We start from the raw sequence: 22,941 nt of genomic DNA on the forward strand, positions 1-22,941 counted from the left end.
GAAATAAGTTAGAAAGGCACACAGGTAGTAAATGGTGGAACCTGGATTCAAATCCAGGTCTAATTCTAAAGCCTTTGCCATTACTCTCCATGCTGTGGCAGCTAAAGACAAGCCCTGTCTCTAAGTCTGTTGAACTTGGGGGTGGAGATGGAGAGAGAAATATAAGACTAAGATGACCCTGGGGAGAAAGCCAGTTGATTCTGTGATATCCTGTTCCACGAGTCCCATCTATCTTCAGGTATTCTACAGAAAGCCTTCCATCCAGCAAAGTTTTTCAAATAAATCCTCACTGACCAAAGTAAATTTTTATGTCCCACAAAAGCTAATATTTGAAAAAGAAAATAAAAGTTACAGAAAATTTTATCAGCATCTACTAATCAAAAATAAGTATATGTTGCCGTCTTGAGGTAAATGGATTTTTGGTAAGGAAGTGTATTCAGAGATTTTAAGTGCAGGTTCTCCTTGAAAAATGTAACCTCACCTCAACTTTCAGAAAATGAATAGCTTTTCACTTTTCTTAGCCTTCCACATTAAGAAAATAAAGTGTTTCAAAGTCTCAAATAGGATGTTTGATTCCTATTTTGTTATTCTTAATTCTGGTATAGCAACATCAGAGGTCTATAGAGTTAGTCTTCCAGGAAAAGTTCATAAACTGATAATGGGACTTCTGCTTTTACCATATCCTAATGGAAAACTTTTCCTACAAACACTTATGAGAAGACATTTCCAAAAGGAGAGGAGAAAATAAAACTTCGAAACAGGAAAAAGGCAAAATGAAAAGAACCTAGAATGTGACCTGCTTATCGCTAATTATACTAATTTATTTTGGTAAACTCAATTACATGAGTGGATTCTCTGAATTGTGAATAAATATTTTATGTAAATTCATTTGTTTTACAGACATCTCAGGAAATTCCACAATATATTAATAGTTTTATTATCTCAACTCTATTATATTTTGCATATCAAGAAACCCTTTGTTTTCCTATTCTTCAGACTATTTTCCCCTACTTTACTGAAGGTTTGAGAGAATAAGAGGGATCAGTCTAACAGTCATAGATCAGAGGAATAAAATAAGAAAAATGCTAGAAAAACCAGGAAGCTTCTCAATTCTTCCAGAATAGTCTTCACAAAGCGGCATCATTATTATGCTGGAAGTGAATTCACCAATCTCACACACCTCCTAGTTTAAGTAGAAAGACATTTCAGAGTTAATTTTTTTGTTTTTAGTATCCTCATGTTTAAAAGCTGAGTTATAATAAAAAAAATTGATCACCAATTATTGACTTTAGCATAGCACTAAATTAACTTTTCTCTCTGAAGTAGACCTCATGCTCAACCTACCTCAAGCATGTGTAGTCAGATAGCCTTTATGCCTATATTTTAACTGTGTAGGCTAAATAGAGACTCTTTCCTTTCTAGCGCATAGAATTCAGACAAGGGCCACAAAATTTTAGTTAGAAATTAGTTTTTTATTTGGAAAAGATATAATAGACAAAAAACTAAAATAAAAGAAAAACAATTAGGCATAACTTGGCATATCAATATTTGTGACATTGATATATATATATATTTGTGATATATATATAACTAACATAGGAAATCACATGAAAAAAAAGCATAGTAATGGGGATGGCCTGGTGGTGTAGTGGTTAAGTTTGTGTACTCCACTTTGGTGGCCTGGGGTTCACAGGTTTGGATCCTGGGCACTGCTAGTCAAGCCATGCTGTGGTGGCCTCCCACATAAAATAGAGGAAGACTGGCACAAATGTTAGCTCAGCAGCAATCTTCCTCAGGCAAAAAAGAGGAAGATTGGGAACAGATGTTAGCTCAGGGCCAATGTTCCTCACAAAAAAAAAAAAAAGAAAGAAAGAAAAAAAAGAAATAGCACAGTAAGATGTTTGAAACCAAAGTGGGGCTTGAACAGATTTCTGATGAAATACAACTGACAGTGCCAAGGCAATGTCAGGCAATGTTCAGGGTATCACGACTACTCTCCAGTATCCCATTTGCGAAAGTCAGCAAAGTAGGCTTCAAACCATAGGTTGTTTTAGCAGGCTATTTTTTGGTAATGATCCTGCTTCCTTATGAACAACTACTTTATTCATCCAGTGTGTTGAAGTCTTCATGTTAAGAGTTAATGAATACAAGGATCAGAGAACCCCAGTGATACAGAGAATGCAACAATATAAAAATACTGATGCACACATTTTAAAGCAAGAGAACCTCAAGTCTGAAAATAAGCCAAGTGTAGTTATAGTACTGATACAAATGAATACATTCTGATGCTTAGTGTTAGTAAGTGTTAGTATACCACTCCCTTTTATATGCATAATGATCTCAGATAGGGAAAATATGCGAGCAGTTTGTAAGGTAGCCCTCTAAAGTTTGACCAAAATGTACCTTTTTCTTTCCTATACTCTATCTTTCTTCTTTGCCTACTCCTAAGGCTGCCAGTAAATACCTTCAGGAATTGCTTAGTATGTCAGGGTCCCTAAGACAACCCCTCTGCCAGGTCTAATGATTTGCTTGGAGGGTTCACAGGACTCAGCATATATTGTACTTATGGCTATGATTTATTACAGCAAAAGCATACAAAGCAAAACAGGAAAAGGAAAAGCTGCATAGGGCAAAGTCAAGGGGAAACCAGGCACAAGCTTCCAGAGTCCTCTGCTGGTGAGTCACACAGGATGTGCTTAATTCCTCCAGTAACTGAGTTGTGACATGTGTGAAACATTGTCTACTAGAAAAGCTTATTAGAGATGCAGTGCCCAGAGTTGTTATTGTGGGATAGACACATAGGTACCTTCTGCCTAACATGTACCAAAAATCTAGACTCCCAGAAGGAAAGCAGGTGTTCAGCACAAACCATACTGTACAAACACCTCAGTCACAGCAAGCAACTCTTATCAGTGAGAGAGGAGGAAACCCTCCTGAAATCTAAGTTTCCAGATGCCAGCCAAGGACCAACCCTCCATGCAGGTCTTTCAAGAGATAAGTCAGGCCTGCTATGTCCCTCTTTTCTGCACACTTAGTAACAATTCCACAGGAATAATCAATACACTTTCAGATTCAAGAAGACTCTTCTAATTTATAAACAAGCATTTTTCATAAAAAGACAATAGAATCTGCTGCCTGAGATATAGTTAATGCATTCATGTTGATAAATTGTCATAGTTAGAGTTGATCTTCATGAGTTTTATTGAAAAGTGGAATGAAAATATATGAAAAACAAAGGAAAATTCAGTTTGGTCTTAATGAACTTGGAATCTTAGTGCTTTAATATAAAGAGGGCTCTTTCAGTACTGCTGGCAACAAAGCCTATAAACACTCATGTTACGATTGGATGGAAATGGACTTCGCGTGACTACATATAATTAAGCAAAAATAAACAGCTGATAATCACTTGGCATTAACAGTTTATAACTGAATTTTAGAAGTAAAAGGTAAAGGAGGTATCATAACATCATGTTAACAAAGATAATTTTCTTCAGCTAATATTTCGGGGATACAAGAGGAAACTTCCTTTTGGTGTTCTTGCCACATGAGTATATTCTCAGCCAGTTCTTCTGTCTCAGTCACCAAAATATCCATCTTTGCTAAAGCCTTGCTCTGTAACATTTGAGAGAAGGGGAAAATAGGAAAGAAATTACATCTGTCATTAATACATCATTATTATATCACAAATGGTTATGATACCAAAAGTTAACACCTGATCTTTTCCAGTCCCTTAAGACAAAGGCTCCTTAAAATTGTGTTCTCCTACTTCTTATAGTACATGCCTTTTTCATGTAAATTCTCTTCTTTGTCTTCAGTTATCACCTCAATGCAGAAGACTCTCAATCTATGTTGTTAAATCTAATCTCCATCCTAAAATTCAGTCTCACATTTCAGTCTGCTGGAAATCCCTATCTGGATGTACATTCAGTATCTCAAACTCGATTTAACTGAAGTTCGACAATGACTGAACATTTACTATCTGTGCAAGACATATAAAAAACCAAACTTCTTAGCTTCTTTAATCTCTCGCTCCTACTCACCCTCAAGTCACCAAGGCTAGAAACTTCATTACCTTGGATGTGTCTCTTGTCCAAACAGTAGCAACATTCTAGAAATCTGACCTCCAAAATCTAAAAATCTACACAAATCTTTTATCTGAATCACAGTATTTATTCTCCAAGTCTCTCTGCCTTTGGTTCTTCTGCCTAGTCCTCTAACCCACAGGTTATCACACTTTAACGTGCATAGGAATCACCTGAAGAACTGGTCAAAACACAGATTCTGATTCTGAAGGTTTAAGGTGAATGAAGTCTGCAATTCTGCATTTCTAACAAGCTTCCAGGTGATGCTGATGCTGCTCACACTTTGAGTGGCAAGGCTCAGTCTACTCTATCTAATATTTTCTCCATGATTAAGGTATAGTTCTGATCAAGTCACTCCTCTGTGCCCTTCTCTAAAAAACAAAACAGAATGAGAACCACACAGTGGTTCTCCAGTACTCAGACGGTAATGTCTAAACTTCTTAGTCTGGTTTTCAAAAGCACTCAGTAAACTAACCCTGAGTTAATCTCTCTCTCAATACTTTTAAGCGTTAGCCAAAGTAAAGTACCACAACTCCCCCAAACTACTTGTGCTCTCTAATTTTCATATCTTTCCTCTCATTGCTGCTTTGGCTGAACTATTCTTGTCACCCATACATATCCCTGGAGCACCGAGATATATTCCTAACAGAAAAACTTAGCTTTGGCCCACACCTAACACCTTCCTCTGAGATGTTTTTCAGTTGAGCTGGGCTCCCACCTGAGAAATTGCAACCACAGACTGCTCTGAACCAGCTCTAACCCAATCACGGGAAGAGCGCCTGCACCGAGGGACTTGGAGGTGACCTGAAGTGGCCTCTGCTTCATTACTACACAAAAATCTAGCCCCCGTGTACCTTGCTAGGCACATTTGGTGCCCTGCGCAAGAGAGTCCGGAGGACAGCGCATGCACCAACTGTTCCTGGAAATCTCCGCCCCTTCCCCACTCTCCAACCCTGAGGACACCACTGACCCCTTGCCCTTTAAAAGTTCCTCATTTCCGGGGCTGGCCCCCGTGGCCGAGCGGTTAAGTTCGCGCGCTCCGCTGCAGGCGGCCCAGTGTTTCGTTTCGTTCGAATCCTGGGCGCGGACATGACACTGCTCATCAAACCACGCTGAGGCAGCGTCCCACATGCCACAACTAGAAGGACCCACAACCAAGAATATACAACTATGTACCGGGGGGCTTTGGGGAGAAAAAGGAAAAAATAAAATCTTTAAAAAAAAAAAAGTTCCCCATTTCCCTGTCTTTGGGGAGAAGGTGTGTTAGGGCACGAACTCTCCCTTCTCCACTCCTTGATCAAAGAATAAAGTTTCTGCCCTGCTATTCCAAACCCAGTCTTATTCTACTGACGCTAGCGACTTGGGGCAAGAGGACCCACTTACAGGTCACCAATCCCTTAGGGGTCTGACACATGTCCAAATTTCACTGATTCTTCAAGATTCAGCTCATTACTCTTACGAAAAATTTTATCTACATATTCCTACCCCCATCCTAGTCCAATCTCCCTGAAGTGGAAGCAATCCCTCCCTTTTCTGTGTTTAATCACAATGTCTTCTCTATAATGCTCTGCTGTACTCCTGCAAATATAATACCACAAAGTAGAAAGTATCTTACAGCTCTCTCACCAAACCTTGCGAATTTGAGGGCAGGAATTGGTCATACCTGTTTATCTTTTACGAGACCTATAGCATAACCTCTTGCACAATGAAGATAACATGTATTTATTAAATATTGGAATAAAACAATGTAAACTGACTTCTAAAGAAAAATAATATAAAAAAGGCATCTTGATTTTAAAAAATAATTCGTTCATGATTTTAGCCATCAAAAAGTTAGAGATCAAACATTTGAGACTCTAGTATAAAAGAACTAAAGACAGCTAAAAGTAATGTGAGAGGAGCTGATGAGGTACTTAAATACTATTGTTAATACTCACCATTTCCTTTAGATTTGCATCTACATGAGGGATATTTCTAAGTGTTTCAAGATGGTTTTCTAATCCCTCAATGAAAGTCACTGCCAACTCCAACAAATGTACCATATGTCTGAAAGAGGGAGAAAAAAAGTCAACTATGTTTTTTTAGTTTATTTTGTCTTCTCTTTTTTTCCCCTTTAATTAGGACTTTTAATATGAGATAGAATTATAATCAACCCAATAAGCATTCATGGAAAAATCAATGATAAAAAGGTCCTTCTCTTTCAATTTAAGCAGGAATTAACTTGTCATCCAAACAGAAAAAAAGAGATAACACTAATTATATCTGGAACCCAACCTAATGTTAGACTAACTTAAATGTTAATAATTTTCTCATATTAGTAAAGGAATTTCCCTAGATGGAACCTCATTCCATTTCGATCTATTCATTCTCAGTGAAGAGTGAAGACAATAAGGGTAAATGTACTTCATTGAAATAGCCTACACATAAAGCTACTTTGAATCTTTGTATTTGCAAAATGCTTTAAAATCATTACTCAGTTTTTCCGATATATATAATGTATAATATATACATTAATGGTACTTTACTGTACCGAATAGATACTGAATATATCCACAGAATGAGATTTGTATATCTATTATATTACTACAAGATAAAAAAATCTGACACTTAAGAGAGGGTACAATGTTATAAACAATTATGACCTCAATAAAATAATTAAAAAGAAAGAAAGAAAGAGAAGATATTGATTTGCTCAGGGTCAGCTAGTGAGGCACTGATGGAGAAACTTAGCAATCAGATGCCCAGATGCCTGCTTCTTTATTTTATTATTATTTATTATTAACAACTACTGACATCTTCAATCTGATACTTGCCAATACTCGGATGAGGAAGAGAGCAATAGAAAGCATCCCCAGTCTACGGATTGGGAAACTGAGGCAAAAACTTAAAGCATTTGCCCAAAGCTTTGAGGCATACAAAAAGCAGAGATGAGACCAGAACTCAGTTTTTCTCTCCTTCAGTTGACACTATTTTCATCTATCCCAGCTTAAACACCCCCAACAGAATTTTTATAGGCAATATTAGAATTTATAGGCAATATAGGCAATATTAACACAACAATAAATTTACTTCACAGAAAAGTCTATACGTAATAAAAATGATTTTTACCCATCTTACTATATGTTATGAACCTAATTTCTTTCCTTAAAGTCATTATTTATAATTCCCAAAACACAACAGGCAAAAGGAATGCCTTTCTCTTCACCATAGCTGTGATATTTTAAAAGCAAAGGATTTTCTTTGTGGTTTAATGTATCAGCATTAATAATAACATTAACAGATAAATCACTAATATATTGTTTAATGAATTATGGTATGAAATAACTACTAGTCTAAACAAAAACTACCCTCAGAAAACATGTATAACTGTTAATGTCTACTTTTTAGTTTAACCTGTGATAAACAGCTTCAATAGGCAAGTTTTCCTGGCACATGGGTTTCAACAGTCTCTGCCTGAGGGACCTCTTCTCTTTTAGCACCGCTTCCAAATGATTATTCATGCTTTGCAGAGTATGACACTTCTGAGCTACACAAACCAGAAACAGTAATTACAGTTAGCAAGAGCACAAGTAAGTTTTGAAATCACTAATCATTTATTCTTTGCTTTGGTTTGACACTACCAATGTCAAAAATTAATCCCACCATTTCCCTCCTAAATATCTCCCCTCTGCTACCTTTAATACCAATACCAATTTCATTTTCAACCATTTTCTTACTTTTCCTACTGACAACCAAATCCAGTGCTAAATTCAGTGTTTTTCAACTCTACTCCTAGTTCAGTTTTTATAGCCAGAGTCATATTCTTCACATAAAGTCTCTTTTTCCATCTCTGCCTCCAATATTCCATATGAATATTTAAAAACAAACATTTGCCTTATAAGCTATTTCTGATTATTTCAATATTTTCCCCAGAATTCACTTAATGGCTGCCAATTGCCTCTTCATTAACATTTTTATTTATTTATTTTTGATTTTTTAAATTTGAGTTTATAATAGTTTATATCATTGTGAAATTTCAGTTGTACATTATTTCTTGTCTGTCACCACATAAGTGCTCCCCTTCAGCCCCTGTGTCCACCCCCTACCCTGCTTCCCCTGGTAACCACTGAAATGTTTGTCCTTGTGTTGTTTATATTCCACATATGAGTGAAATCATCTGGTGTTTGTCTTTCTCAGACTGGCTTGTTTTGCTTAGCATAATTCCCTCCAGGTCCATCCATGTTGTTGCAAATGGGATGATTTTTGCCTTTTTACGGCTCAGTAGTATTCCATTGTACATATACATACCACATCTTCTTTATCTACTCATCAGTCGATGGGCGCTTGGATTGTTTCCATGTCTTGGCTATTGTGAACAGTGCTGCAATGAACATAGGGGTACATATGTTACTTTGGATTGTTGATTTCAAGTTGTTTGGGTAGATACCCAGTAGTGGGAGAGCTGGGTCATACGGTAGTTCTATTTTTAGTTTTTTGAGGAATCTCCATACTGTTTTCCATAGTGGCTGCACCAGTTCACATTCCCACCAGCAGTGTATGAAGCTTCCCTTCTCTCCACACCCTCTCCAACATTTGTTATTTTCAGTCTTAGTGATTACAGCCATTTTAACAGGTGTACGGTGATATCTTAGTGTAGTTTTGATTTGCATTTCCCTGATGATTAGTGATGTTGAACATCTTTTCATGTGTTTATTGGCCATCTGTATATCTTCTTTGGAAAAATGTCCATATCCTCTGCCCATTTTTTGATTGGGCTGTTTGTTTTTTTGTTGTTCAGTTGTGTGAGCTCCTTATACATTATGGAGTTTAACCCCTTATCAGATATGATTTACAAGTATTTTCTCCCAATTGGTGAGTTATCGTTTTGTTTTGATCCTAGTTTCTTTTGCCCTGAGAAGCTCTTTAGTCTGATGAAGTCCCACTTGTTTATTTTTTCTTTTGTTTCCCTTGTCTGAGAAGACATGGTATTTGAAAGATCCTTTTAAGATCGATGTCAAAGAGTGTACTACTATATTATCTTCCAGGAGTTTTATAATTTCAGGACTCATTTCAAGTCTTTGATCCATTTTGAGTTTATTTTTGTGTATGGCATGAGCTAATGGTCTACTTTCATTCTTTTGCATGTGGCTGTCCAGTTTTCCCAACACGATTTATGAAGAGACTGTCTCTTCTCCATTGTATGTTCTTAGCACCTTTATCAAAGATTAGCTGTCCATATATGTGCAGTTTTATTTCTGGGCTTTCAGTTCTGTTCCATTGATCTGTGTGTCTGTTTTTGTACCAGTACCACGCTGTTTTCATCACTATGGCTTTGTAGTACATTTTGAAGTCAGGGATTGTGATGCCTCCAGCTTTGTTCTTTTTCTCAGGATTGCTTTAGCAATTTGGGGTCTTTGGTTACCCCATATGAATTTCAGGATTCTTTGTTCTATTTCCATGAAGAATGTCATTGGGATTCTGATAGGGATTGCATTGAATCTGTAGATTGCTTTGGGTGGTATGGACATTTTAACTATGTTTGTTCTTCCAATCCATGTGCATGGAATTACTTTCCGTCTCTTTATGTCATTATCTATTTCTTTCAATAATGTCTAATAGTTTTCATTGTATAAGTCCTTCAACTCATTAGTTAAATTTATTCCTAGGTACTTTATTCTTTTTGTTGCGATTGTAAATAGAATTGTATTCTTGAGTTCTCCTTCTCTAAGTTGGTTATTAGAGAAATGCAACTGATTTTTTTTGAGGAAGATTAGCCCTGAGCTAACATCTGCCACCAATCCTCCTCTTTTTGCTAAGGAAGATTGGCCCTGAGTTAACATCCGTGCCCATCTTCCTCTGCTTTATATGTGGGACACCTACACAGCATGGGTTGCCAAGCTGTGCCCTGTCTGCACCCGGGATCCAAGCAGAACGTGAGAATTTAACTGCTGTGTCACCGGGCCGGCCCTGCAACTGATTTTTGTAAGTTGATTTTGTACCCTGCAACTTTACTGTGGTTGTTAATTATTTTTATTAGTTTTCCAATGGATTCTTTAGGGTTTTCTATATATAAGGTCATGTTGTCTGCAAACAGTGTGAGTTTCACTTCTTCACTCCCTATTTGGATTCCTTTTATTCTTTTCTCTTGCCTAATTGCTCTGGCCAAAACCTCCAGTACTATGTTGAGTGTTGAGTAAGAGTGATGCTAGTGGGTATCCTTGTCTTGTTCCTATTCTCAGACGGATGGCGTTCAGTTTTTTCCCCTTGAGTATGATGTTGGCTGTGGGTTTGTCATATATGGCCTTTATTATGTTGAGGTACTCTCCTTCTATACCCATTTTATTGAGAGTTTTTATCATAAATGGATGTTGGATCTTGTCGAATGCTTTCTCTGTATCTATTGAGATGATCACGTGGTTTTTGTTTCTCATTTTGTTAATGTAGTGTATCACATTGATTGATTTGCGGATGTTGGACCATCCCTGTGTCCCCGGTATAAATCCCACTTGATCGTGATACATGATCTTTTTGATGTATTGTTGTATTCGAGTTGCCAATATTTTGTTGAGGATTTTTGCATTTATGTTCATCAGCGATATTGGCCTGTAGTTTCCTTTTTTGTGTTGTCCTTGTCAGGCTTTGGTATCAGAGTGATGTTGGCCTTGTAGAATGTGTTAGGAAGTGTTTCATCTTCCCTAATTTTTTGGAATAGCTTGAGAAGGATAGGAATGAAATCCTCTCTGAAAGTTTGGTAGAATTCCCCAGGGAAGCCATCTGGTCCTGGGCTTTCATTCTTTGGGATGCTTTTGATTACTGTTTCAATCTCTTTACTTGTGATTGGTCTATTCAGATTCTCTTAAAATTTTTATTTAAAAAAAACTTTCAAACTTACAGAAAAGCATCAAGAATAGTTCATTGAACTCCCATATACATTTCACCTAGACTCAGCCACTGTTCACATTTGGCTACATTTTCTTTTTTTCCCTCTTTCTCTACATACCCATACATATATTTTTGCTGACCCATTTGAGAGTAAGTTGCAGATATCATGACCTTTATTTTCCTCCCCAAAGCCCCAGTAGTTGTATATTCTAATTTTAAGTCCTTCTAGTTCTATGTGAGCCACGGCCATAGCATGGCTACTGACAGATGAGTGGTGTGGTTCCACTCCCAGAAACTGAACCTAGGGCACTGAAGCAAAGTGTGCCAAACTTTAACCACTATGTCATCAGGGCTGGCTCTATCATGACTTTTTTCTTTTTGAGGAAGATTAGTCCTGAGCTAACTACTGCCAGTCCTCCTTTTTTTGCTGAGGAAGCCTGGCCCTGGGCTAACATCCGTGCCCATCTTCCTCTACTTTACTTGTGGGATGCCTACCACAGCATGGCATGCCAAGCAGTGCCATGTCCGCACTCGGGATCCGAACTGGCGAACCCTGGGCTGCAGAGAAGCAGAACGTGCGAACTTAACCGCTGTGCCACTGGGCTGGCCCCTATTATGACTTTTTTTTTGGGGGGGGGTGGGGGTGGAGATTAGCCCTGAGCTAACATCTGCCGCCAATCCTCCTCTTTTTGCTGAGGAAGACTGGCCCTGAGCCAACATCCGTGCCCATCTTTCTCTCCTTTATATGTGGGACACCTGACATAGCATGGCTTGACAAGTGGTGCATAGGTCCGCACCTGGGATCCAAACTGGCGAACCCTGGGCCACCAAAGCGGAACGTGGGAACTTAACTGCTGCGCCACTGGGCTGGCTCCTATCATTACCTTTTAACCCCTAAAACTTCAGCATGTATTTCCCAAGAATGGAAACATTGTCTTATATAACTACAAGTATCAAATTTAGAAAACTTAACATTGGTACAATATTATCAATATTTAATCCAGCCCATATTTAAACATCACCAAGTATCCCAATAATGTCCTTTATAGGAAAAAAAATTTTCTAATCAAGTATTCAATCCATGAGCACACTGTGCTTCAGCTGTCATCTTCCTTTAGTCTCTTCTAATCTGGAGAGTTCCTCAACCTTTCTTTGTCTTTCAAGCTCTCCTGACTTTGAAGAGCTCCTACCTTGGTCACTTTTTATGCTCTTTTCACTAGTCAAGCCAACAGGACTTCTATTTGAGCACAGAAATAGAAGACTTTGTTAGCTTTGGGGAAATCGCTGGAAAAATTATGGTATATCATAATTTTACTTACTGCTTGGTGCTTATTTCAGATAACTAAGAAAAAGTTGAAATTCCAATGATTACCCATTTAAGCAAACCACTTACCCAAAAAGGAAGGATGAACAACATCTGCTGTATCTTTTTCTAGTCTTAGGAGTTCAATTTCCAGGTTTGTCTACATTAGGAACAAAAACAACATTTAGCTCACTCAGAAAGTAGCCTGAAGCAAAGGCTTAAACTTTGATAAAACTGGATAGTCTTTAGCCCAGGAATATTTAAGGGGAGTGGGAAGATGATTTGTTATGAGAGCTGAGGGGATTTAGAAGGCTTTTCATTTGGTGTTCAAGCCCTGTTGCTGCTACTGCTACACTACTAACTACTACTATTACTATTACTACTACTATTAACCAGTACAAGTAAACACCTATCCAGCCATGTGCTAGACACTGTTCTAAGTGCAAGAAAATTGCTGTTGGAACCAATTAAGATTTTTTTCCCTGTACTAGAAGTAGAAAGTAAAAAGTCCACATAACTTACCTGGTAGATTTCAGCTTGAATATTTGTGATCTGCTGTAGTCTGGAGAAGTTCACAAAGCAAGAAGCTGATTTCTTAGATATATTTAACATCTCCTATAGGTAAATGAACAGAGAAAGCAGTATCACGTCACAAAAAGTTTCTGTGTGCATTGGAACAGTATGCTCATGGGTCTAAAATACGAGGATATATTATGTCTACCACGTCCCCTGAAAAATGAAGTACAGAGTAGAACAGTAGCAACGTGTATTTCCTGTTTAAAAGTTTAAAAGTTCCACTATCACAGATCTTTTGTGCAAATATTTAAAAAATAAGAAAAACAAACAAGACTTAATCACTGTGTATTATTTCCTAAAGTACCATGCACAATAGATTTGCATTACCGGTAGCTTACCAGAGGATTTTAAGGCTGAGGTTATTGGAGAATCACCTCTACACAAACGACCAGAACCTAGTCTTTCTGGCCTTCCTGGGGCTAAAACCGAACATCGCCCCTACCCCTACTCCCCCGGCCCACCCCATGGAATCATTTATCTGATTCATTAAATGACCTCTCTTGGCTACAAGTCATTCATACTATCCCCTTTCACATTCTCACTGTTAGATAAAGGAATGTTTTGTCCAGGCATAATTATTCTTCTAAAAATTGCAGGTTATCTCAGAATAAGAATATTATCTTGGCTTCATCCATAATTTTCTGCATCCTCTTCTCTTCTAGAATGTTAACACAGGAAAGAACTTTAGAGATCACAAAGACCAGGGATTGGGAGACTATAACCCATGAACTAAATGCAGCCCAGTGCCTGTTTTTGTACAGCCCGTGAGCTAAGAATGGTTTTCCTATTTTTAAATTGTTGGGGGAAAAAAGAAAAAGAAAAGTAGTACTTTGTGGCAGATGAAAATTATATAAAATTCAAATTTCAGGGTCCAGAAACAAAGTTTTATTGGAACTCAACTTCTCTTACTCATTTACTTATTAACTCTGGCTGCTTTCTACAACAAACTAGTTGCAATCATATGCACTGAAAAGCCTCAAATACTTACTTTCTGCCCCTTCAAAGCAAAAGTTTGCTGCCTAACGATAAGAAATTTTACAAACGTTTATTGAGTTAGGCAATGGAAGATTCAAGGATGAATGGAACAAGCTCTCTGCCCCTAACAAGCTCATGATGGATGGTAAGGAAAAGATGTTTTAGATAGAAAGAACTAAACATTATAAATGCTCAAAAACTGTAAGTTAGTGCTAACACATAGGTCAGAAGAAGGGAAAAATGAATCTGGAAATGTGGTTTCCTACCTAATTGTAGAAGACCTTAACAGCTATGACAAGCAATCATAATGCACAAAAGAGAGCAATTGAAAATTTTCTAGTGAAGAGGCAACATGATCATATATAATACATACTTTAGAAATTTAAATGGGGGTAGTATGGAAAATAAAACTCAGAATATTATCTTGGCTTCATCCATAATTTTCTGCATCCTCTTCTTCTTTTCTAGAATGCTAACACAGGAAAGAATTTTAAAGATCATATAGGCCAGGGATTGGGAAACTATAACCCATGAACTAAATGCAGCTAATGGGGCTGGGGGGAGGAAGGAATAACTGCTTAATGAATATGGGGTTTCCATTGGGGATGATAAAAAAAACAAAAGTTTGAAAACAGTTTCACAACATTGTGACTGTACTTCATGCCACTCAATTGTACACTTTAAAATGGTTAAAATGATAAACTTTATGTTATGTGTATTTTACCACCATAAAACACACACACACACACACACACTCTGGTAATTAGACAATAACATAAAACAAAGTGAGAACCTGAGAATGTGGTCTAGGTCAGTAGCAATTAAAAAGGAAAGGAAGGGGCCGGCACCGTGATGGAGTGGTTAAGTTCACGTGATCCGCTGCTGCCGCAGCCCAGGGTTTCACTGGTTCGAATCCTGGGCACCTACATGGCACCGCTCACCAGGCAACGCTGAGGCGGCATCCCACATGCCACAACTAGAAGGACTCACAACTAAAAATATACAAACTATGTACCAGGGGGTTTTGGGGAGGAAAAGGAAAAATAAAATCTTTAACAAAAAAAAAAAAAAGAAAGGAAGGCAGAGATATGAGTCTCTGGGAAGACGGAATCGATAAGTCCTAGTTGATAGAGCCAGTGAGATAAAAAGTCAAGTCAATACTGACTCCAAAGGATCCTGCTTCAGGTGACTGGACAGATAGTTATGCCATCTGGTGAGACAGATAACACAAGATATTTTACCGAAGGCAAAATTGAGCATTGGGCAGGTTAAGTATTAGTTCAACTTCCCACTGCCAATGTGTATCAGGGCTGAAATGAGAAGACATCTAATCCACTGTATTTCCATCATATCAGCCTGACTCTTTTACTTTTCCTTCTGCTCTCTCTTAGTTAGAAGGTGAATGAAAGTAAAACATTTCCCACTTCTCATTGTAACCTACTCACTCTGCTATCTCCCCATCCCTCCATGTGTGTACACTAATCTTAGCTACATATTTGCAAACTAGTAAACCTTTGGGTTCAACAACAGAGTAATGGAGCTTAGCCAAGAACATGCAAGAGAAACCCGAGGGAAAATAAGAATGTTCAAGAAAGAGAGAGCCAAAAAGGAGAGAGGAAAAAAGAGCAGCCAAATTCTTCTAGTAAATAGAAATTCTATTTGTGGATTGTGACTTAGCCCTAAACCTTTAAAAAGAAAAAAAAAAGCAAGGATTGGGGAATACAGAAAAGTCTTTACCGTTGACTATTGCCATTATATATTTTACATGTCACTGGGGCAAAGGGACCCTGAAAATGAAAGGATCCTGAGAAAAGGTTCTGTTTACTCTTTTGCTAGCCAAATGAAGCTAAAATCCAGGATCTTTGTGCTTAATATAAAAATCCTAATAACATCGTGTGCTTAATATATATTTGTATAAACTTGTATCTGTGGGCATCCTTTCTTTTTTCTGTCCTTTCTTCTTCATACTGAATTCTACCTGAGGGACAGTAAAAGGGAGGCAGTATAGCAGAGAAATTAAGAGCAGAGGCTCTAAAATATGGGATGGGGTGCAGAGGAGGGCAGGGCACAGATTGAGAAAATAGATTTTATACATATATGTGTGTATGTATACACTATGTATATATATACACGTAATTATATATATATTAGAAAATAGTACATAGTACTATTTTAATAGTAAATAGTACAAATCCCCCCAGTACACAGTTGTATATTTTAGTTATGGGTCCTTCCAGTTGTGGCATGTGGGATGCAGCCTCAGCGTCGCCTGACAAGTGGTGTCATGTCCGCGTCCAGGATTAGAACCAGAGGAACCCTGAGCCGCCAAATTGGAGCATGCAAACTTAACCTGTTGGCCATGAGGCCGGCTCCTTGAGCATCATTCTTAATTTTTAATGCACATGGGATGATGTGCAGTTAAGGGATGGACTGTTTAAAGGATCATATGATACATCCTTTTGAAAGAATCAACGCTAAATTCTTCTAATAAAAATAGGTTTTCATATGCATAGTTCGCTTAAAGTAAAATCCTGCTACAAATCTGTTAAGTTTCCTCTTTGAGACTAGCTTTGCAGTAATACTGTAAGACAGTCTTAAGAAGCTATGGATTGGCAGATTTTACCTGAAGGCAAGACAGGTAACTGTCTAATTAGTGTTACTTCAAGGACACTAGGAAGATCCTCCCGAAAACAATCACCACCCCACCAAACAGCTCACCCATCAATGCGTAAATGCCCTCACCAGAGATTTACTCCTTTGGTTTAGGTGTTCATATTTCCTACCAACACTCTCTAGAGGAGTAAGTCCCAAATGTCCTATAGTCTGGGCTTATCAAATTACTTTGTTACAGAACTGGACAGTACAAGTGAGTACTGGGCAACTTGGGAGGAAGAAAACACAGGAGAGAAGTGAGGAAGGTGAAAACTGAGGAGTGCTGTGGTTATGTTTTGCTTACTTTCCAATGCATTCATTACTACCCCTCATTTTCCCCCAAATCCCTAAGATTTGGTAACTAGGTCTTCAAGTAATCTAGGAGAGTTCTTTAACAGAAATTTACACTCTTTCAAGATAGTGTCAGAGTATCATCTATCACAATTCCTCCTAGAGATGATACAGTCTGTCAGAAAAAGGAGAGCCCTGGGACCTAATTCTATTTCACTAAGTTGAGTGACCTTGGGCAAGTTTCTTCATCTTCTAAGGCCTTAGTTTCTTCACTTGAAAAATAATGTAAGGTGGCAGCATTCTCTAACGACTCTTCTAAGTATAAAAAGTTATTTTCCACAAATCGGCCATCGTGTTCGTACTGCTAATCTCTGCAGATGAGTTTACCTTTCTACTTTCCTGCGTTTTTAGTGAACTTCCTCAACTTCCTCTTTACCTCGGAATTTCTTTCCCTTAATCGCGCTTTCCCCATTCCCTTGTCACTTCTGCCACTTGTATTCCATTCTCTCACATCTTCAATTTCTCCCTCTATTGGCTCCTTCCCTTTGGCTACGAACACGCTTTTCTTGCCCAACCTAAAACTACCACCCCTTAGGCTAATCTCCCTCTTCTCTCCTTCTCAAAATTAGTCCCTTCCTCCACTCACGTTCCAAGGTCTTTCGACTCTTTTTCGCCAAAACCTTTTTTTTTTCCTTTACACATGCGTGCTTCCTCTGGCGCTCTCCTGTACCCTGCGCCTCTCGCCCCAAATATGCTTCAATACCTCACACAAACGAAGGCTGGGAACGAATGTTTTAACTATCTACCCTATTTCCCAACCCATTACAATCTAGAGGCGATTTCATTGGATGAAAAAAAGCTGGAGAACACTGTTTTTATTATCTCCCGCGAGCTGACCTGGGATAACTCGCCTGCAGATACTTGAAAAGCCTTCTACTCGAGACAGCATCTACTCAGAGCCCCGCTTTCGCAGAACCCACTGCAGAATGGTCACTGCTGTTGTGTGGAAGGGGCTCCATCAGCCTCTACTCTAGCACAGCCCCCAGCCAGCACCCTCACATCAAACTCCTGCGGCCGGCATTGCCACCTCACAGCCAGAGTCTGTCGCCACCGTGGCATCCCCTTAATGATGCCATTGCCGCCCACGCACCTGAGTGACCATCCCTGAAGCCACGAAATGGTCCAGCAGTAGCCCGGCAGCGTTTGGCGCGGAGGCCGGGTCCCAGGGGTTCCCCGCAGCCATGGCTGGGACCCAACTCTCCCCGCCGCGCGCGGAGTGAGCGGACCGCAAAGCAAACGCGCCGCGCGGCTCGATGACGTCATTGGGCGTTACCTCCCGGGCGGAAGCCCGCGGAGCGCATCACGGGCCAGCGCGGGTCCCGGGTCTTCGGCTGTGAGCAGAGGGGTAGGAGGCAAGTCTGGGGCTCCCTGATCCTCTGTAGGCTCCTAGCGGCGTCTGGCCTCGGAACAGCTGCAAAAGCGGTGGAGCCTGGCGGTTGGACTGTTTTTCCCTTTCTTCCTTGCCACTCTTGGGCTGGCCCCCGAGATCCAGTGACAGCTGGGGTGTGAGACCAGGAGGCCAGCGGGGTGGCCGGGCGGTGACAACTGCGCTTCCTTCCCGCAGGAACCTGAGTCGTGGCGCTAGGATGGGAAACAGTGCCCTCCGCGCTCATGTGGAAACCGCGCAGAAAACGGGTGTCTTTCAGCTTAAGGACCGTGGGCTGACCGAGGTGAGACTGGGAGGGACCAGGGAGAGGGACAGCGGGGGCGGTGAAAATAATCGGTGAAGGATTCTCCGCGTTGTGAACTCCTTTCTCCAGTTCCCCTCAGAGTTGCAGAAGCTGACGAGCAATCTCAGGACCATCGACTTGTCCAACAACAAGATCGAGAGCCTACCGCCTATGATAATGGGGAAGTTCACTCTGCTGAAGAGCCTCTCCTTGAACAACAACAAACTGGGTATGGCTTTTGCGCCTAGGAAGCTTTTGCTAGTGATCAGCTGTTAAGAAGGGTGGTTTTCTTTTACAAGCTGATTTTTTTTGTTGTTATGAAACTGTTCAGAGAGCTCAGGACACAGGGAGAATGTCAGAGTCCTTGAAGCTTTCTTGTAATTATATCTATAAGCCTCCTTTGGTGGTATAATGATTGGTACGGGGTTAATTTGGACTTAAAAAGGAAGGCACCATCTTTGGGATGTTATGTAAACAGAGCTAATTTTGCTGCTAATTTGGAAGGGGGGCGGGAATGGGGAGGGGAGGGCCTTCCAAATCCCACAAACTTGCTGTTGGATTGTTTAGAGGCCCCTTTACAAAAGGTGCTCATTATACACAAAATCCTTTCCTGCATTTTGATGGCACCCACACCTTCTGAAGACTATGTTAGTAAAAATGCAGTACTTAAATATGGCACAACGTGGGAATTCTATGTATATTAACAAGAGGTCTAGCAGGCTGCCATATAGTTTTTATAAACTTCATCAAAGGAGTTTTTCAGCTGTATCAGATTCAGGTTTAAAATTCTTTTCTTTGCCAGCTGTTCTTCCTGATGAGTTATGCAATCTGAAAAAACTGGAGATGCTAAGCCTAAACAACAATCACTTGAGAGAGCTGCCATCTACCTTTGGGCAACTGTCTGCCCTCAAGACTCTGAGCCTCTCTGGGAACCAGCTACAAGCACTACCACCCCAACTTTGTAGCCTACGGCACCTGGATGTGGTGGATCTCTCCAAGAACCAGATTCGATGCATACCTGACATAGTGGGGGATCTGCAGGTCATCGAACTCAACCTCAATCAGAACCAGGTCTAGAGCTTAAGGATTTTTTCTTCAGCATGTATGTGGGTTTATGGTCTCCTGAGTAACCTGTTGTTCTCTAAACTGTAATCATGGAGCTGGGTATCAGAGGCTAGGGGAGAGCTTTGTTCTATGTAGTAGACTAATTTCAAACCCCAAAGTGCTATGGAGTTAGTTGAGACAGTGGGTGTGTTTGTTGTGTAGGTGTGTTTTGGAGGGTGGGGTGGGTAACAGGGTGAAGTAATTTCAGAAGTTAAACTACTCTCATAAATCTTGAAGAGTTCTTCAGATCCTCCTCAAATATGCCTCTAATCATCTTGCAAGGAGCTATGTCAGGGAGAGAAAGTGGAAAAGAGGCTTAAACTCATAGATATGAATGTAGATTTTGCGGTCTTACAGTGATAGGTTTAAGGATGGATGAGCTTTCTAGGAGAAAGTTTAGGAAAAAGATGAAATATTAAGTATTAGAAACTGCTGCTTGAAAAATGTCCATAGGAACAAGAAAGGAAGCCAAAAATCAAGAATAAGTCAAAAGATAGGAAGAAAAACCTAGTATTTAGATACAAAAGGGAGTTTCAAGGAAGGGATAACTAGTACAGTCAAATGTAACAGGGAATGAGGACAATGAATCCTTGACTTCGGCAGTAAAGTGGCCAGCATCTATGTACGCATAGAAGATTAGTAATAAATATACCAAAATGTTTATGGGGGCAGGTTACAGGTAACTTTTTTCTTTGAAATTGTGTGATCCTCAAATTTCCTATAATGAACAGTGCTATTATTATTAGAAAATTTTGTTCCCAAAAAAGCCGCTGGTGACTTTCAAAAAGCAATTTTCTCCCCCAAAAAGTGGAGGAGTAGTAACAGAAGCTAGATCACAGAGGCTTCTGCAATGAGTAGGTAGTGAGAAAATGGAGGCGGTGAAAGCAGAACTAGGACAAATAGTCAAGTAAAAGTTTTTTGTTTTAATCTAGTAAAAAATAACCATTATTGTGCTTATACTTTTTCCTGTTATTCTTTTTTGTTCGTGTTCAATAGATATCTCAGATCTCAGTAAAGATATCTTGCTGTCCTCGCCTTAAAGTTCTTCGCCTAGAAGAGAACTGCCTTGAGCTCAGCATGCTTCCACAGAGCATCCTCAGTGATTCCCAGATCTGTCTTCTTGCTGTGGAAGGCAACCTTTTTGAAATAAAGAAACTTCGAGAACTAGAAGGCTATGATAAGGTATGTGTTAGTGTACTTCTGCACTTCTAGTCACTGTTCCAGAGAAGACAACAGTGAAGTAACCCACATGAATGTTAACTATAGGATGTATGTATAATCCTGTTTGTCGACAAGATTTATTCCTCATTTTGGAGGTGGGTTCTAAGAATCAGCCAAGAGAATTGTGCCAAGATGACTTTTTCTCTAGTCAGTGTATTGTAAAGCATCTTTGTCTTTTGATAGGTTTCCTATTAAAATATAAAAGAAAAAATTTTAAAACTCCAAAACTATGTGCTTTAAATCTGCATTTAGAATAGGTAGATTTTGTAGTAAATGAGGGACCATATCCAATAAAAACCTAAATGAAAAAAAATAAAAAGCTAAGTAACAAATAGGCTAATATTTGTTCATGCCAAAATACCTCATATATATTCTTCTTTCATGACTTTTAGTACATGGAGAGGTTCACGGCCACCAAGAAGAAGTTTGCATGATGTTCTCCAGGAGCATGGGAACCTTACAGGACACTGACTTGGAGCCTGTTGCAATCTGGCTGAAGCAAAGGCTCCTGTTCTTGTCAAGGATATATGCATTAAGGAGATGATACTCCAGATTATATTTCACTCTACTTTTTTCCTTTCTAGGGCTCATCTCAAATAAGCTAAAAGGAATCGACAGGAAGAGTCCTCCATTTTGAGTCATGGATAGGGCAATGAACAATGCTGATATTCAAAACTATCATTAATTTGGCTTTAAGAAACCAGTAGCTAGTTACTATTTATACAGTGAGGGGATGCTGCCTGGTAATAATAGAATAGCTGCACACCACAGCTTGAAATTTCATGTCTAGTTTCAATGTGTGAGCTTTCATAAAGTCAGTTGCCATTCCACGTCTGTGTAAACACTTCATATTTTTATGAAATTCAAATAATTTGTGAGAGGCTGCTATGGTTAACTTAAGGATTTAGGATTTTATTCCAGTCCATCAGTTCAACTGCAGTGTTTATACTTGGAATTTAGGATGTACATAAATATGTGACTGTCTTGATTAAAAGTGTACTTTGTCAAGAGAAGCACCAACACAACACTAAGATGTTCCCCAAGGCTGCAGTAGCAAATTCTTTACTACTGCAGGTGCCTTATTGGTAGAGGGCTCTGAACTAAAACTGTATATGCAAAACTTGTAAGATACAAGGGGTTTTAATAATCAAGATTTTTCCTGAAGCTTTGTTAGAAATAATGTCTTATTTCTGGTAATCCTTTTCCCTTTTTGTATTTATAAACTCTACTAATCAAATTACCTATCAAAAAACTACTGCTACAATATTTTAAAACCACCTGTATTTATCAAGTTTATTCTCTGAATGAGAGACTATACTAAATAAAGAATTTTTAATGAATTTTGGCTGAAAGAAAGGTTAATCTTTTAAAGGAAGAAGACAGGAGAACTTTAACCTATAAAGGGCCCTTTGTTTGAAAGTAAACTGATTAGGAAGAAATGTGTCATATTCTTCAGGTTGCATGAGTACTGCAATGCATTCATGTGACTGATAAACATTTTGTGGTACTGGAACCTTGCTTACTAAGAGAAACTGAAGGTACAAACATAGATGATTTCAGATTGTTACTCGGTCATTTAGAAGCTACCACTCTGTCATTTTCTGAAGCTTTGTCTTAGCCAAGGAGCTATTATTTACCATGTATTGACAGTTCTTATTTTACAAAACCTAGTTTAACCTTTAAGAGATCACAAGAGCCTAGTGTTTAATCTATATGAGGAAATCTCTCTGACCTTAAATCTGGTATAGGTATTCTTTTCCCATGTTATATTCAGTGTCTCAATTTGGGGAGGGGTAGAGGTGAGAGTTTATCAGTATCAATTGAGTTTTGATTTTTATAAACTTTCTTTAATGCTTAATCTTATTGATCTACTGAACAATTAACATTTCTCTAAATATTTTATCAGTACTTACCATCTAATAAATCAGAACTTATAAATTAAACTTAAAATGTCCCCAGCCATTTAATTATTAATTATAGTCTAAAAAATCCCCACCCCTATGAGAATCAGTGACTATGACCTCTCTCAACTTGGACCCAGCCTTATTTACAGATACCTCTTCTTCTCTCTCATTTGCCTGCCCAGTCATACTAGATTATTCTGCTCCTTAAACCCACAGTACAACGTCTCTTTCTCCTTTAACTG

General features: G+C 39.0%; 2 protein-coding genes across 2 annotated transcripts; one reads left to right on the top strand and one right to left on the bottom strand.

Moving 5' to 3' along the window:
- Positions 1–1,451: 1,451 nt before the first annotated feature.
- On the bottom strand, positions 1,452–18,023 carry HAUS2 (HAUS augmin like complex subunit 2). The gene is made up of 6 exons (XM_001918268.5): positions 17,891–18,023; positions 12,769–12,861; positions 12,337–12,406; positions 7,476–7,608; positions 6,020–6,128; positions 1,452–3,612 (listed from the first exon to the last, which is right to left on the bottom strand). The coding sequence occupies exons 1-6, from the start codon at positions 17,981–17,983 to the stop codon at positions 3,472–3,474; spliced, it is 639 nt and encodes a 212-aa protein (XP_001918303.2). The 5' UTR covers positions 17,984–18,023; the 3' UTR covers positions 1,452–3,471.
- A 41-nt stretch (positions 18,024–18,064) lies between these two features.
- LRRC57 (leucine rich repeat containing 57) lies at positions 18,065–22,135 on the top strand. The gene is made up of 6 exons (XM_005603102.4): positions 18,065–18,152; positions 18,365–18,470; positions 18,561–18,699; positions 19,273–19,541; positions 20,571–20,756; positions 21,188–22,135. The coding sequence occupies exons 2-6, from the start codon at positions 18,387–18,389 to the stop codon at positions 21,227–21,229; spliced, it is 720 nt and encodes a 239-aa protein (XP_005603159.1). The 5' UTR covers positions 18,065–18,152; positions 18,365–18,386; the 3' UTR covers positions 21,230–22,135.
- The last annotated feature ends 806 nt before the right edge of the window (positions 22,136–22,941 follow it).

The sequence above is a fragment of the Equus caballus genome, chromosome 1, assembly GCF_041296265.1.
Source record: "Equus caballus isolate H_3958 breed thoroughbred chromosome 1, TB-T2T, whole genome shotgun sequence".
Taxonomy (NCBI): domain Eukaryota; kingdom Metazoa; phylum Chordata; class Mammalia; order Perissodactyla; family Equidae; genus Equus; species Equus caballus.